Source organism: Poecile atricapillus, chromosome 17 (assembly GCF_030490865.1).
Source record: "Poecile atricapillus isolate bPoeAtr1 chromosome 17, bPoeAtr1.hap1, whole genome shotgun sequence".
Taxonomy (NCBI): Eukaryota; Metazoa; Chordata; class Aves; order Passeriformes; family Paridae; genus Poecile; species Poecile atricapillus.
Genome location: NC_081265.1, coordinates 6,594,335 through 6,611,817, shown reverse-complemented (window position 1 = coordinate 6,611,817; position 17,483 = coordinate 6,594,335). Strand labels below are relative to the sequence as shown.

The 17,483-nt window shown below is 42.9% G+C and overlaps 1 protein-coding gene across 1 annotated transcript in view; it reads left to right on the top strand.

Moving 5' to 3' along the window:
- The first annotated feature begins 1,433 nt into the window (after window positions 1–1,433).
- The window catches only part of GRB2 (growth factor receptor bound protein 2), a 49,011-nt gene continuing 32,961 nt past the window's right edge, over window positions 1,434–17,483 (top strand). The window contains exons 1-2 of the mRNA XM_058852746.1: window positions 1,434–1,583; window positions 6,353–6,575. Coding sequence (XP_058708729.1) covers window positions 6,498–6,575 — 78 coding nt within the window. The 5' untranslated portion in view covers window positions 1,434–1,583; window positions 6,353–6,497. The remainder of the gene's footprint in view (window positions 1,584–6,352; window positions 6,576–17,483) is intronic.

Here is a 17,483-nt window from a genome sequence, read left to right as displayed (position 1 = left end):
CAGATTGTCTAAGGTTGTGATAAATATTCTGATGGTACTCTGGTCTTGGTATGGATGTAACCACAACCCCCTGGCAGAGTCCAGCTGGGGAGAGCAACCAGTGTTAATAAAGGGTTTAATTGGAGGCTGCAAGTGTGCATCTCTGTTGTAAAACAAACCTATTGCCTGTTATCTGTGCCTAAATTGTAGACTTTGATCCACAATAATCCTTAATTTACATGACCCAGCTGTAAGCTCTGCAGTTGATGTCTGGACACTGTGGCTGTGCTTCAACTGCCCATTTCCAGTCTTGGTGTCTTTTTGGAGGTGGTGGAGTGGTGAGGGATAAAAGTAACCCTGTAGTAACTCATCCCTTCAGGGGGTGGGAGTACAGTCCTGGAAAGCATCTTGTTCAGAAACCACTTTTCCTCTCTAAAGCCAGAGGAAAGCTTTTTTATTTATGCCTTTATCAAAGGATTGAGGCCTGATGTTTACCTGAGCAACTGCTTTACTGTATAATTAAGGCTATTTTCAAGCGAAAAGAATGTCAGGAGGGTCATCCATGTAAACCCTGACATTAGCTGCCTGTGCAGTCTGAATTTTGGCCTCTGTGTACTCTGTAATTGCCATGTGTGATTAAACTGTTTGTTCCTACAGCACGGGTGCTTTAATCACTGCTCAGGAGAGATGGCAGTTGTCAAGTAATGGCTCACCAGGTGTATTCTTTGCTCTGAGCTTGGTCAGCAGCTCTGCACCCCTCGGTGTCTGCTCAGATACTGCCTAGACAAGCTGGGGTGTACCTCTGGTAGTTAGAAAACTTGTGAATCAGTTCCTCCTTGCTGGCTCCATGGTGTGGTAGATAGCCTTGTCTTACAGATAAGTGGAGATACTGACAAATTAGGCAAGTATTTTGCACAAAGCCGGCTTGGCTTCTCCTCCAGAAACCGGTACTCAGGGCCTCCTGCCCGGGATGTTAATAGAGCCTCGACATCAGAATCACAGAATCTATTTAGTTGGAGAAGACCTCAGAGACCAGCAAGGCTGACCTGTGATACATGTCAACCAGATCACGGTGCTGAGTGCCACATTCCTTAAACACCTGCAGGGACGGTGCCTCCACCACCTCCTGGGCAGCCCGTGGAGGTGGTTAATAATCTTTTCCGTGGGAAAAATTTTCCTGATGTACAGCCAGAACTTCCCTTGGAGCAGCTTTCACTTTGCCCTCTTGTTCTATGGCAAGACCCCCGCCTGGGTACACCCTCCTATCAGGGGTATCGCCCGGCCCGTGTTGCTGCGCCGCTCCCGCTCCTACGCGAATCCCGCGCTCCCCGAGGCGGGCGCCCGGGACTGGGGCAGGGAAGGTCGGCCTGGCACTGCGCATGCGCGGGGCGTGCCCGCGCTCCCGACGGAGCGGGGAGCGCGCAGGCGCCGCTCCCGCGGACGGCACTGACAGGGCGGCTCTCGCGAGAGTTGCTGCGGGACCGGCGGCGCGGCGGGCGGGGGGCCGGGCCGGGGCCGGAGCGGCGGCTGAGGCGGCGCTGGAGCGGCGGCCGGGCCGGGCCGCGCGGGGCCGGGCAGGCGGCGGGAGCGCCCAGCGCTGCGCGGTGAGTCCGGGCGTGTGGAGGGCCGCCGAGCCTCCTCGGCCGCCGCCCACCGCGGGCCGTGCCGGGGCGGGGAGTAGGGAGGGCACACGCTGAGCCCCCGGTTCCGCGGCCTGCGCCCCGCGATGCTTCGCTCTCCTCGCTGCGCTCCGAGGGACTCGCCTCGGCGCCGGCCCCGTGTCCCGCCGGGCCCCGACCTGCCCGGGGCGCGGGGGGTGGAGGGGATGCGGGCTCTGCCGGTGGGGGGTGGTTGAAATAAGCTCTGGGCTCTAGAGGCGTCATCGGCTCGGCGAGATTCCCGGCTCACGTACAGGGAACACCGGGCGGGGGTCACTTTCCTCTCTGCCCTAGGGCTGGGGAGTGCTGGGTGGTCGTGGTTCTTGGGGCTTATCTTTTGTATTCCCCAAAAAGAATTCCATAACTTAAGGCTGCTTTCAAAGGTTAAAAGTCTGCGAGTACCCTCTAGGCAGGATAACATCCTTGCCGCACTGTCCCCAAACACCTTTGGGGTCACCCTTGAAATATGAGTTTCTATGATGGAGTAGAACGTTTTTCTCTTGGCCTTTTCCTTCTCTTCTGAACTTCCTGCTTGAGAACCAGTGCTGGTTTTGTGGGATAAGGTTTGACTTGCCAGTATAGTTTCAAATAATCTGTAGAAGACAAGGATGCAGCTTTGTTAACTCCCACATCTGACTCAGACCCCTCTTTTATAACCTACAGTGAAAACTATTCGGTAGCACAGTTAGTAACTGCAAGAGCAATTCACAGATACAGTGCTTAGGGAAGTTAATTCTTTGTTTCAAAAATTCTTGAATGCCCGGGGTCAAGAGACAAATTCTGAAGGACCACAGATGGTTAATTAGTCTTCATACACGGTCCATTTTTGTGCAAACTTTGGATATTGAGAATTTGTGCCTTTCATTTTATCATTTCTTAGGTTGATTGTCGTGCAATATTTTAAGTATTTCATTATACCAGCTAAGCTTATAACATTTAAAGCAGTTTTAGACAATTTAAAATAAGGAAGAACTGCCAGTAAATAAATTCTGGCAAAGGTGAAGTTTTCTGTTACCTGATAAAACGTTTTGATCTGAATAATATTATCTGTGCTTTGTGCTGTAGCCTGGTTTTGTAAGTGATATATTGAGTTGTCCGGTGCTGAAGGAAGTTGAATCACTTTAAGCTGGTAGATCAGGGGGTTCATTTGTGATCCTGGATGTTCTGGGGTTTATATGTTGATTATATAATTTATATTTTACTTTGTTCCTTTATTATGTTATACTTCCTTATTTGGTTAATTTGAATTAGAGTTCTGCCCTTATAATTTTTACTTTCTATTCTTTTGTCTAGAGCCTGACACTTGCATTTCTGCATGTCTTCTAGATGATGTATGCACACATTTTTCTTTCTACCACCCTCAGTAATGTTTTGTCCTAAAACAGCTGATGAAGTTTAGGATCTAATCCTTTCCAAAATCTCCCAGTGGATCCATCTTGCCTCTCTTTGGCTTTCTAAACTGTCTGTTGTTCTATTCCTGCCTGTATCACTTTCCAGAAGAGCAGTAAAACAGTGAAAAGAGAACAATGAGAAAGCTCTCTTTTGTTTAAAAACCATGCTGTTTCTAAGAGTAGTGTAAAAAGCCCATCTTTGCCTTTTTGAAATATCTGTTGAAGTGAACATGAGAATTGTTTCCTGTTGGCCACAACAGGGATGTTTGTATTTATAATTACTTTTATTCCATTCTGAGCTGCAGCACTACTGTTGGCTGCATCTGCTGCCTTTTCTTTCTCTCACCCCTCCCAGTATTTTTAAGAGCAAAGGAAGTCTTACCCTGGTCACAGTAAGGTGAGAAACATTGATATTTTGAGAAGTCATAGTCATTTCTTTAGCAAGATCATCTGATAATTTTTATAACATGTAATCGTATTCATACATTGACTGTTAATATTCACAGCATTCTTATTCCATTTGCAGTCTGTGGACTGGGTTCACTGCAGTAACGTGTCCTGTTGCACTGCTCTCTGCCTGAAGCAGATACAGCTGTGCTTTTTTGTTCCTCCTCATGCAGTTGGTTTGTTCGTATTTTAATAATGGCATAGCTGAGAGTGTGTAAGAACTTATTAAATAAGATTTAAGGAAGCATTTGCTGTTCACAGAGACTTTAAGGGAATTATGCCTTGACTTTACCTTTCATGACATTTGCTGTGTGAGTATCTTGGTTTAATAGTTTCAAAGCTTTTCCCTGTTTCAGATGTTACTTTAGTACCTAAACTTCAACTTCATTTTTGTATAAAGTCAGAAAGGTTAAAAGTTTTGTTGTACGCTGCAGCTGCTGTTAACGTTGTTACCTGGAAACATCACTCCTTTGTATGTTGACAATATATCCGATGGAGGTAGTAATACTAATCCATGTTTAAAGAGTATTGCATGATGAATCTCTTTCATCTTGAATTGTGCTGGAAAATTTCCTGACATTGTGCTGTTACTAAGCTCAGGGAAATGCCAGTATAGTTCTTGGAAATGCTGCATCAGTTTCTCTAAGAAAGTTGTGTATTAACACCTTCAGTTTAAAAAAGTAATTCTTAGCTGTTTGTAATTCTTAGTAATGCAATACTGGGTAGCAATGCTTGTGTGCCCCCCAAAAAGGAATATTTATAAGTTGAAGTAGTTTCTTTCTTTAAATGTATTTCAGACCTTTAGTGTGCAACTTAAGTTGTGCAACTTGGTGTTACATTCTTAGGTTTGGAACTTGGGGTTTTCAAGCCATGCTCCTTTGGCAGAAAGTCTTCACATGTGGTGTGGTGGTGTTAGAAACACCCAAAGGTTGCTTCCAGTAATATTTAAGAAGGACTAGAAATAGATGATGTTTACCATGAAAGGTACAGGACAGGTCGACAACAAGTGTTGAGCAGTTTGCATTTTCCATTGCTTCATAGACTGTCATTCATCTTGCCCTTTAATGGTGCTATAATAGCAGAAAATTATCAGTACCATCAGTTGACAAACCCCAAGAGGCCAGTTTGGAAAAGGTGAGGAGATAGTGAACACAACACAGTAGAATCAGCAAGAGAAAATAGTTCTGGTGAGGGGAAGTAATTGTTGCTATTTGGATGAGTGTGCTGCTATGATGTGTTCCACTGTGGAACAGTGGATGTTTTTTCTTCAGAAAGAAGGTTTTTATCAGCCTTGAGACTAAGTCTTTCATAATTACCAAAATGTAGTTATGATGATCCACTTTATGGATTTCATTATGTGTGTTGGTTGAAGCTTGGATCCAGTACATTTATTTCCATCAGTCATGGTTGCACAGGGAGATTGTTCTGTTGGGAGCTTTGTGATGGGTGACTCTGTTTTCAGCCTTGCTGACGTTTCAGTAGTGCTGTGTAGGAGGACCAGAGAAATCACAAAGCTCTGTCAATGTGGAGACCCTGCTAAGCTGGTCTTTTTTTTTGATCAAGGTGAATCCTGTTAAAACCTCCTCTCATTCTGCCAGATTCCTGTGATAGAATCTCAGTTCTGGTGTTTGCCTCAAGCTTCATTATTCTCTACAGGGAGCTGAAGGTTGGACAAACGTGGGGCTCATGGAATATAAGCATGTTAATTGCTGAATTACATTTATGTAAGGCAGGTTTTTCTCTGAAATGAGAAATTACTGTTGCCATCTGCTGTCTTTGCATGCAGCAGGGCTCCTTCTGGGCCACAACCACAGAGCCTGAATTAGCAGGTGCGTGGGTTCACCAGTGTTTGTCAGATCTCTTATGTCTTGGAATTGTCATTGGCAAGTGCCAGCTCTCTGTTAGCTCTTCAAGGTGGGTTTTAACTCATAGACTGTCATACTTATGTTTTGGTGTTTTTTTCTGATTATTTCGCTTCTCTGCTATCAAGTGTAGTTGGAGTTCTAGTAAATTATTCCTTTTCAAACCTGAGAGCAGAATTTAAGCCTTTTCAGTGGTTTCAGCGTGTATATATGACTTGCCAGGTTTGATTTAATGTCTTCTCTGAGCCCGTAAGAAACACAAACTTGCTGATTGTCACACTGAATTATAAAGATTTTTTTAACATGTTCTGCTGCTCAAAGCACTGTAATTTCACGATGGTTGCTTTTACTTAGAGTCAGCCCAAACTTTTGTTTCTGTGTCATATTATTTGAGGACACTTTCTGATTGGCATTTCCATTCCGAAAACCCAATAGCGCTCTCTGCTTTGTCTAGCTTGTATTGAAATCGACGTGAGCTGTATGAATGGTAGAACCCAAACCATCGGGGCGGGCATCTCCAGACGGGTCTTTCCCAGGGCAGCCGGTGGGGAAGCGGAGCGCACGCCCTCGCCTACCGCGGGCTGTGCGTGGTGCGGAGCCCGGGGCTCTCCTCCCGGGCCCTCGGGGAGCCGGTTGGCCGCGTCCTCCCCCCGTTATATCGCTGTAATTACCGGTGCGAGGAGCGGGAGAGGTTCCCGGGAGAGGCGGGAGCGGGCAGGGCCCGGCCGGCAGGGCTTTGCCGCAGGCAGCGGGACGCTGCGAGCCCCGGGGCGAGGAGCGGCAGTAGCTCCCGGCGGGCCGGTGGCGGTGCCGCTCCCGCCCCCGGGAGCGCAGGGGCGGTCATTGGCCGCGGGACGCGTCACTCGGGCGAGCCGGGCCCGGGCGAGCGGCGGCGGGAGGAAGCGTCGGCCGCGCCGCGCCGTGCGGAGGGAGCGGCGCTGGGCGCGGCCCCGGCCATCGATCCGTGCCACTTCCCCTAATGGCCCGTCTCTTCCTCCTCCTCCCCCTGCCCTAGGGCGGATCGTCCCCCGGCCTCCCTGTATGTGAGAGACGGGGCCGGCGCCTCGCACCGAGCCGGGAGCCGCGGCCGCGGGAGGAGCGGAGGCTTCGGGGAGCGCTTCCTGCCCACCGCCCGCACCGCCGGGCGCGGCAGCCCCAGCATGGAAGCCATCGCCAAGTACGACTTCAAAGCCACCGCGGATGACGAGCTGAGCTTCAAACGGGGGGATATCCTTAAGGTAAGTGGAGGACTCGGGCTCGGGAATTCCCTCTTTACCCCTGGGCTGTTCAGTTTCTCTCTGAGTCTCTTCCTGTCCGTCTGACCTGACCCTCTTTTGGGTCCCTAGAGAATGCCATCTCCTTTTAATACGGAGCCTCAAGATCTTCGAAATCCCAGTCACACCTCTCTGAGAGCAGGAGAAGCTGTTTTGTTTGAGTATTAAGCATGCATCCCAAAGTCTCTCAATTTTCTCTTCTGAGATTGGAATATTTGAAAACTTAGTCATAAACACGGCAGCAAATAAGCAGAAGTACAAGATAAAAGGAAATTCAGTGTAGAGATTATGAGAGGAAGCCCCATAAAGTAATCAAGATCAATTTGGTATTCCTTTTCTTTGCCTCCTGCCAAGGATTCTAATATCAAAGAACAGTGATTGGATTATTTCTCAGTAGATAATCTTTTAGCATCAGGCTGTCAAATATTGAAGCTGAGTTTTATCTTCAGTCCTGATGAACTGCAGTGATAAGCTTGTGGCTGAATATCTAATGGATCTGTGCAGATGTAAGTGAATGTTGGAGTGCATTAGAGGAATTTTGGTCTGTAGTTTGTTCAATATATCAAAGGCTTTTTTGCCTTCATTTGAAAAAAAAACAGTTTGAGTTTCTGCAACTGTCATAAAACTGGACACACAGAACAAGCCCAAAATTTTATTTTAGGGGGAGTAAAATACAAAAATCCACAGTAATTTGGCCTCAGTGAAGTGTAGCTCAGAGCTTTGTTGCTTCCAAGTAATAAAAGCCATATTGCAAAATGCTTTAATGGAATTCATTCATAATCATTATTTCTCCATAAAGGTGGACTTCACCTTCCTAATGTAATATATTCAGTGTTAAGGTATTTTTAAGCTGCATTTTTTCTAAAATGCTTGGAGTAGAAGCAGTTTTGAGCAGTGCTTTTCCTGCAGATGTAAGGCTGTAACTTTGTGTGTGCTGACAAATCAAGTCCTGCAGACCTCAGTGGGATTACTCATTTGCTCAACATTTTTGCCAGGGAAGCGCTTAATTTTAACTACTGTTTTAAAATAAGCTGGAAAAAATAACCTTTATGTGTAAATCTAATATGTTTCTTTTATAGCTGATATTTCAACTGTGACTTTGTTAAAAGTGTGAGGCAATAAACAGATAAAGGTTGCTAAAGCATATAATGCTTCGAGATTTTAACTTACCGAATGATTGCATCTGTGTATGTCCTACACATCCCTGCCCCATAATAGGCCTAAAAACTCCTGTTAGACCTGTACACCTCAGTGCCATTGTGTGTGTAAATTACCAGGATATTTCCTAGGGCTATTTTTAAATGTTTGAGACAGTCAGAATTTTGGAAACCTTTTGTGAAAACCTTCCTATATATATATATATTTTTTTTTTTTAAACCTGAGCTGTATTCTTTTATTTCAGCTTACAACTAGCTGCCCTCAACATTTATAGGGTGTTTGAAGTAGAGCATGGCTGAAGTCAGCTTGTATAAAACGCTGAACAAGAAGGAAAAATGAAGTATAATGAAATACAGTTTATTGTCAAGTGTATTCTCAGCTATTTTCATTCAATTTGGGATAGAAGTTTGCTTAAGTACATGAAAAAATATAATGAAATTTTAATTTGTTCTTCTCAATGAAGTAAAGGAAAAACACATTTTTTTAGTGTTTTTAATGTTTAGTCTGTGTTAAAAGTTTTGCATCTGTGTACAGTGGCTGATAGTATGTTCTTGAATCCTGTCTACTTGATGTTATCCCACAGATACAAATTTTGTCACACAAATAGAAACATATGTATGCTGTTACACTACATTAATAATTATACTTTTCCTGGAATACAAAGGATTTTCCTACTTTACCCAAAACCTAGGCTGAACACTTCCTCAAAGGATTTATGAACAGTTTGTCAATCTGTATTTCCTTTCTTTTCAGCTCATATTCATATGAAAATGCTCGCAAATTTTGCATGTTTTCCTCATTGATGAGGAAATATGAAATATGAAAAATGATGAGCCATAGAAACGGTAAATTGCTCAAGATTATCACTAAAGTCACTGGAAGCATCAGGAGTTTCAGGAACCCTTCAGCACATAGTTGAGCCAAGTTCTGTGCAGTGTGGTGAGATTTACTGTGTAAAGCTGGCAAATTTCAGACAAATCCAAACGAGTTAGAGCTGTTCCAGTTTACCCAAACTAACAAACTTCTGTAGCACTTCTTTGCTTTGAAAAATCTGTTTCACTTCAAATGTGTTTGAGGTTGTGGAAACTAATTTCCACCTAAAATGCTAGGTCTATTAGTTAGATCTGTTTGCTCATGACTGAGAAATCTTAGGGTTATCCCAGTCATGTGCCCCTTGTGATGTCTCTCATTACCAGGTCAATCCTCCTGTCCTCAAGGAGTTGGGAAGAGGAATAAACGTGTAACATGTTGAATGCACCTGCACTCTTCAGCGTCCCTTGCTGAAGGCCATGTGTCATTTCATGTAGAAGCCTTTTAACTATGAGACACCTGTGGTGATGCACTCCAAAGAACCACATCAACCTGATGGCCATTTGAGGATGGCAGAGGATTGATTTATAGCAAAATGTGTCACACAAGGCAGGAACAAAATCTCTAACAGTTTAATTCCCAGTCCTTGGAAGTCCATGTTTCTCCCTGTGGGGAGAGAAGGCAGAGATGCCCAGTCTGGCTGCTCTGACCTCAGCAGATAACTTGCCTGTGATGTCATGTGTCATTACTGCTGCCTACCCACAGATTCAAGACCTGATTGAATAGCACTTGAACTGGAGCCATTAAGCTGGTTGTTAGTAATCTTGTGGCTGATTTCCAAAAGTGAGTGAAGATAGTTGACCTTTGGCTTGCAATTGTAAAACAGCTGAGTGAAGAGGAAAAGTGCTTGCCCTTTTTTTTTTTTTTTTTTTTTTTCTTTTTGTGGGCACTACATGGTAAAAGCTGCTCCTGTGGTTCCTGTAACCCTGGCCGTACAGTGGGTCCTCTACCCTTCTATCCAGCAGCTCTGTAGCAGTGTGTGGTACTGCCTCTCAGGAGATGCTCACTGACAGCTTTCTCTAAACTTCACATACCTTAAATACTACTTGCTGAGCCTTTTCCAAAGAAAGGCAAGATTGCTGCTTCCTTCTGTGTCTTCTGACAGTGCTGCAGCTCTCTAGCTTCATGCTTTTCCTGTTGCTTCACAGGAACTTGTTGGTGGCTGGGGTCTTACTGGGAGGGGTGAAGGTGGCCTGTCCTGTTACTTAAAAAAGTAAAACAAGGTCGCTGAGGGATTCCTACTTGAAGTCTTGATTTACTATTTTTTCACTTTGAACAGATGACAGTTGTCCTGATGCCTTTACAGGCATTCACCCTTTTTATTTTTTCTGCCATATATATTGACATTGGGAGTAGTTGAATTCAGTCTCTGTATTTGTTATTCAGGTTTTATGTCCCCCAAAACTATCAGCCTTTATGCTAAGTGGCAAATACCCAGATCTAAAGTGTACTAATACTTGCTGATGGTTTGGCAGGAACCAGGGGGAGAAAAGAGAAGAAAAATCCCCATTTTAATTTTAAACTGTAAACTACTGCTCCATTTCTTCTTTCTCCTTCTGTCATAGGGTTGAGGCATAGCTGGAAAGTGTTCTTCTGAAGAAGCGCATAAGTTCCCGTTCCCGGTAGATGTCAGCATAATTAATTCAGGGGTGCTTAGAGATTGTTTTTATGACTCAAATGGTTCAGATGGTGTTTTAAGTAGAAGGTCATCATCTTGAATTTTGAGGTTTTCACTTTTGTGTAATACACAAACAAGCTTCCTTATGTGCTAAAAGAAGGATTTCCATGACAGGATTTTGATCACTTCACAATTTTGTTCAGCAAAGTCAAGATTATTTTTCCCATTTGGATCATGCACTTGACAGTCGCTACAGGTTCTGTCCACGTGAGTGTTTGTCACCACATTTATTTTCTTTGTCAGCCCTTAAGAGGATTGATTGTTTGCTAACAGTTGATGCTGAGGTGGCATTTTCAGTTCCTGCATGAAAACCATTTTTCTGTGTCAGGATAGAGTGGAACAGTTTCGAATAGAAGCAGGAAGATGATAAATGAGGGGAGCACTGTCTCCCTTCTGCTCTTTCCCATCCCTCATCTGTGACCTCACCTGCATTGGCTGTTATGTTGTGGTGTCTGTCCTAGGGAACAGAAATTCATGGCTTGCTGAAGACATGTGCCAGTATTTTTCCTGGTTTGAGTGAAACTGTCTCTGCATTCAGCCTTCCTCTCCCTTCTTTACACACCCCTCCATAATTTCCCATTTGTTGTAATGAGATGGACTCAGTGTGGTCCTGATGATTTTAATGTGTGCAAAACAATTTTCTGAATTAATGATTCAGCCAAATTGCAAGCACTATGTGCTTCAGAATAAAATAGGTCAAATATTAGAACAGGTTGCCCAGAAAAGTTGTGGAATCTCCATCCTTGGAGATACCCAGACAAGCCCCTGAGCACTGTAATCTAATTAGACTTTCTTTGAGCAGGAGAGTGGATTGGGTGACTTCCAGAGGCCCTTCCAAGCTCCATTATTCTTTGACTTAGCTGTGAGTGGCAGCACTGCTGTGTGTGATGGTTGATTTATAGGGGTGTGCTTAGGTCATGTTCCCTGGCTGATGGCCGTGAATTAAGATGATAATTACCATCAATATGTGATCAATATTGCAGCCTAAGATGGCAAAACTGTCAGAACACTACAGAGACATAAAACCAAGTACAATTATCTGAAATGTAGTTGATTTGGCAGCCTGGCAGTTGGAGATCTGTGTCACAAAGAGATGCTGCTATAAGGGGTTGCATTCTTCTGATCTGCCAGAGTGTTCAAGGCCTGGTTTGAGTGCAAACTTCTCAAATATTGTTCTTCTTATGTATGAAAGTAATCCGAAGGTGGGTTATGTTCCATTAGACAACTTCTGTAGGCATTAGGGTGAAGTGTGTGGGAAGGAAATACAACCTTAATTTATTAGATAAATTTAATCTTAGCAAAGTGTGTGTTCTGTATTTGTAGAAGAGCTTGGACCTGCTTAGACCAAGATCGTATTACCAAAGGTATTTCTGTGCAGGAGACATAGATATGGAGTATTCCAGTCTGACTGTGTGAAGTGCTCTTTGCAAGCAAAGGGTAAACAGGTTCCACCTTAAATATGGCATCTTTGTTTTTATTTAGAAGGTGTTTGTGATGATTATTTAGATGTGTCCCTAAAGTGGAGAAAGATGAGCTCTGTGAGCTACCTGAAGGCTGCGGGAGTTCTGAATGTTGAACAAGCTAGTGGTCAGCTCAGCTGATTTTTTGACACTGCCTTAGCATGTGTTGCATTCTGTGATAACCAGGGAGATGGTGCTCCCAGAATTTGAAGCTCAGCTGAACTTTGCCAGTTTAATGGAGGAGCTGTTACAGCCTCTGTGCAAGGTCCAGCTTGTGATATGCAAGGTGTGACAAGCAAGTGTTAGCACAGGCATAGCAGCAAATCGCTTTTGGCTTGATAAATTATTTATCTGCTTTGTTCAACCTGCTTGTCAAACTGCAACCAGTGTGATGTGCTTTTGTTTTGATTTACTGGCAGCACAAAAATGCTGCCTCCCCTCTTGGGTCAGGTGACATTTCAATAATTGTGTTAACTATTGTGATTAGGGATTGTCTGAGAATTTCAGATCTATAACATCTGTTATTCCTGGACATCCTGGGTGTTATTGAACTAACTTTGATTTAGTTTATTATTTTAAATTAAAATGGTAAAAATTTGATTGCAGCTTGAGGGGAATAAAGGGATTATGATTTTTAGTGGCATGTGTTAAGTACTGAGACTGTATTCATAGATTTCCAGTTTGTGAGCCCTGCTAATTGCTGGAGGAGGGATCCTCTTTGTAGTAATATTCAGACTTTTCTGATTTCTCTCTACAATTAATAAGGATCCAACTAAGCAAGGGAAGATAAGAAATCTGTTTTTTCTGTGTAGAGCTCAGCCTAACAAGGAGTGAACTATATGACCCCTTGATAAAATCCATTGTGCCTCAAAATTGCCAGGGGCTACATACCATAAATCAAATATTAAAGCCTGAACTTCAGGACAAAAAAGTACTGGGCTAAACTAATACTATTTTATGAACATGTAAGAAAATTAGGCATTAGTGTCCTAACAACACTGGAGCAAATAAATCTTACACTCTCAAATTGAGCAAAAAGGGGCTTAAATTTATGAAACTTGATTAATTTTACAGTGAAAATCTAAACTAGAAGAACTACTAAAGATAATGTTTGGACATTTTCACAATTGCTGTGAGACTGAAGTGTTGTTCTATAAGCTATTATACTGAAGATGGCAGATTTCCATACTTGCCCTTTATCCCTGAATTACAACCTTTGCTAAATTTTTAACAATTCTATTTATACGTGTTTTAAAAGGTTTGAAGAATCAAAGCTAATTTTAGAACCATAACAACAAACAGCTTTAAAAATCCAGTCAACACACCTACACACACGTCCCCTACCTCCACCAAAAAAGCACATTTAAAGCCATTCACATCAGCAAAGGATTTGACAGCAGACAAGACCTAGTGGAGATGAGTTTTTCGTGTCTCTGTGGCATGACCTTTCTTCTGGTCTGTGGTGTTGAATGGCAGAATGTCCTTTCCAGGTGTGACAGCAGAGGGTTGTTGCAGCAGTGAGACCTGAGGTTCTGTCAGGTCCGTGCATTTGTCTGCACTGGTTCTTCTTTAGCTGCAGCCAAGCTGACCTCGAGGTGGCTGCAGTAATGATAACCCCACTGAGGGATTTGATGTCAATTCCAAAAGGCACACAGGAGTCTGGATGAATACTTTGCTGTGTTAATGTCTGAGCAGCTACTCTTAATTAACACAGTGTAGCAGAGGATAAGCCTATTTCCCTACTTCCCCCTGCCCTTACTTTTTTCAGTGCTAGTGGGATGGGTCCTAGCCAGAGAGATGAGGCTGTGACTTGTGAATAGAATATTTACGTAGGAAAGTGACCAAGGAGATTCATTTGCTCTTTCACTGGTGCCCAGTCTTACAGCTTTAGAAACAGAGCATTTGTGTAGTTATCTGTTTCACTGGGGCACTAGTGAAAAGAGGCACTAGGTCCAAATGTTTTATGTTTTACTTCATTTAGCATTTTGCTGGGAAAGCTGCCTTTGATCTCTATCATTTCCAGTTTTCTCTGAAAATTGTGTTAGATTTAAAATGCAAATGAGTAGGTGACTTGTGTGTGTTCTGCATTTCAAGGCAGATCAGGAGACTGATACTGCAGCAGTTTGATACGTGAGTTCTTATCTGCAGCTTTATCCCCCAGCTGTTCTTGCTCTTTCATTTCCTTTGCTGGTCCTCCAGTGTCAGTTATCTCCCAGGCTGGGCAAGCACCCAGTGAGTGGAATAATTAATGTACACTTGGAAATAAATGCGTTTCTTAGATGCTTTGTCCCTTGGGAGGGAAAATAGGAGAATACTTTCTAATGACTTTGGGGGTGGGTTGGGTTTGTTTTCATTTTCTACATTGGGAAATGCAGGATAAAGTTGCTTCTTTCCCTCAAATAGCCAAAACCTTTTAGACAGACCAGCAGCATTGTCCATTTCAATCTGTCAAGCCTCGGGCTTGTCCTTGTTTGTCACTTTGAGGCTCCTGCCCTGTTGCTGAGTATTTAAAGCACTGTGTGAGTGGCACATGCCTTCAGCTTTGAAGACATCTTGTAACACCTCCTAAGAGTAGGTGTTCAAATGGAACAGAAAACGTTGTGAAGCAGAATGTCTGTGGTGGAGCCTGAACTTGTTCCCATGGCTTGTATGCATGATTGGTGCCACCATCTGACAACTCAAGTGAGAATTGGTTTAACAAACTTAAGAATGTGTTTTTTCATGATGACATGTGCTAAACACACGGGGTTGTACAGCTGAGCTCTAATGGAGCAAAAAGTGAACTGACAGTCTCTAAAACTGCTCATGAAAATTATTTTTAGGGTATTTATTATATTCCTGAATCCCAGATGCTACTCTACAATACTTCCTAATTAGTAACTAGATGCATCTGAAATTTGCATTTTAAATGGTTGTGTTCATAATTTTCCTCAGCCTGTATTTCTCTCTTTAAGAGAAGAATGTTGTTTTTTTTCTATGGATACTGACAAAAAGCCCATTTTAAAAATGTTTTAAATGTCTCGAAGAATTTAAGAGGCTTTTTATCCCTTTCAGGAATGACTGCTAAACTTGAATTTCTGTATCTGATCTTGGATTCTTTTGTCTCCAACTGTTTAAGATTGTGAAAAGCAAATAGTCCCTGGTATTGGGGACTCATGAAATCAGTTGGCTTTTGATCCTGTGGTGGCAGATCAGAACAGTGACTGGAATAAGGCAAAAGCTAGGAACAGCTATTTCTGTCTAGGAAGTTGACTGTCAGCCTCTGTAGAGTAATTAATTTAGAGTGGTGATGTTCAAATGTTACTGCCCTTTATAAATAAAATATAAGAAGAGAATACTCAACAGAGTAGAATTATTCTGTTTGTACCTGCTGGATTTACTGGTTTGCATGAGTTCGTGTCAGCCTGCACGCTGTGTTGGGAGCTGCCTGTTGGCTCCACTGCAGCTGGACCTCATGCAGAAAGCTTTTTTTTTTTTCTCTTCAGCTGAACTGTAATTATATTGTTAGTCTCTAAAACCTCTTATTTAAATAATTTGACTCTGGAATTCATGCTTTCTCCATGGAGCCAACCTACTTCTTGCTCTAACTTGTACTAAAACTCTACAGGTTTGGGGTGGGGGGGGAGTGCTGCTGTTATGCAAAATTGTTTCCCTTGGAAGGAAAGGGGGGAATTCTTCATGAGTTATGTATGAGCCAGCAGGTTCCACTAATCATAGCAGCTCTGCTAGTGCTGAAGACGTGTAGTATGAGCTAGTCAGCACTCTGGTTTGTGAGAAATTGGCACAAAACTTTAAATTCTTGCAACTCTTGCTGAGCTTGAGTAGGTTGTGCCATTATAAGTACATTATAAGTTGATGTACAGTCAAATTTTGAGTATTCTTTTGTTACCTACACTTCTTTGGCATAAATACGAAAATGATACTTCAACCATTTGATCTGGTTTTTACTTACTGCTGTTAACAATAGATTATGATCTGCTTGGAAAGAGCTATGCTTAGATTTCTGGTCTAAGTGGATTTATTTTAGAATAAGTAGGATTTTAAGCTGCAGAAATGTGTACCTTTTGTGAGTACCTCTGGAAAATCTGCCATTTTTGCTCAAGAGGTATTTCCCTGATCTCTTGTGCAGTTCAGGTCTTGTGCTCTAATCTTTACTATTTCTGGGGGCACAACTAATCAAGGAAATTCTTGGGAGGGGGGAGGGAAACAAGGGTTCAAAGTGCATCCTACAGTTGCAGAAGAAGAGAAGAACCAAATGCAAGGAGGAAGATGAGGAGAAAGTGGCAGCCAAGGACAGTGAATACTTTTAAAGATGAAATTTGACACTTAAAATGTTGTTTTTCCCAACCTTGCCCTTGAACAATGCTTGAATTTTGGTGACATGAATATCAGCTTTGACAAATTTGCCTTGGTCAGGCTATATTAGGGGAACCTGTTGTGCATATATTTCACAGCTAAATTTTGTTTCTGTAATGTTCTACATGTTCTCAAAGACTACTTGGACAAGATGCGTCCTTAATCCTGGAAGTGCTCAAGCATGGGCTGGCAGTTCAGTTCCCTGCTAACCACTGGAGTGGAGGAAGCAGAAGTTGCTTCTGCTTCCTCCTTGCCTTCACTTCTCTCCCTATTTCTTAAAATACATTTTGCAGCAACGCCTCTGCCCTACCTCTCCTGAAACTACAGTTTGTCCAAAACTGTGTGGATTTGTTTGTTTTGACTGTTTGTGCCAGAGTGTTTAAACAGAGTGTTTCTTCCAGCATCAAGCTGTCTTGACACTTCCTTACACTTTACTAAGAAGAGATACATTCCTCATTTTTCTTCCCTGAAAATTCCTGTAAGGTTAAGAGTGCCACTTGCTCTCTGCCAGGATGGGCAGCTGAAGACTTCCATGACTCTCCCTAAAATCACTGAATTGCCTAGGTTGGAAAAGATCCCTCAGATCATCATGTCCAACCTTCCTACGTAGAAAAATTCAGATTGAAACCAACAATTTTCTCTGCAGGGTCACAAACAATAAAGATAACCAAAGTGAGTGTAGTTGACCCACATTTCCTGATTTCCACCCTTCCCATTACAGCTTGTTGTGTCTGGAAATCTGAAAAGCTGTTACCTTTGCTCTCTTTAGGTAATGTAAAAAGGAAGGGCTTAAGTAAAAAGGCTTCCAGCGTTTCTATAAACTTTGTTGAGCTTTCTGTCCTTTGAAAAGTTTGTGTTTCAATCCACCTGTCTCTGTTTGGATTACAAACACCTGCATGATGTTGAAGTAAGATTAGAGGCACTGTTGATTCTATTTGCATGATGAGTAATAAATTCCCCCTAAAGCTTGCTTGTTGAGAAGAAAGCATTATTTTTAACTTTTCAAAAAGGCTGAAGTTACTAAACATAGGGCAATATGTTGATAAAAGAGCTGCTCTGCAGGCTGGTCAGCCACTGAAAACGATCCATGGGTGACTCAGGTGTCTTGCAGGTTGAAATTCTGTGGAAGTGGCTGAACTACCCTCCAAGGTTATTTTTCCGAACCCTTTGAGGCTCCCTAGGTTAAAGACCTCATAAAGAAAATATTGTTATGCAATCTTCTAAGTTTGCTTTGACTCTAACTGGATTTAGCTGTTCTTGGTCAGAATTGCAGTCAAAACTGAGAAGTCTGGCCATACCTGATCAAAATCTTCTTAAAGCACCTGTTTTCCCTCACTCATGGTTCCCAAA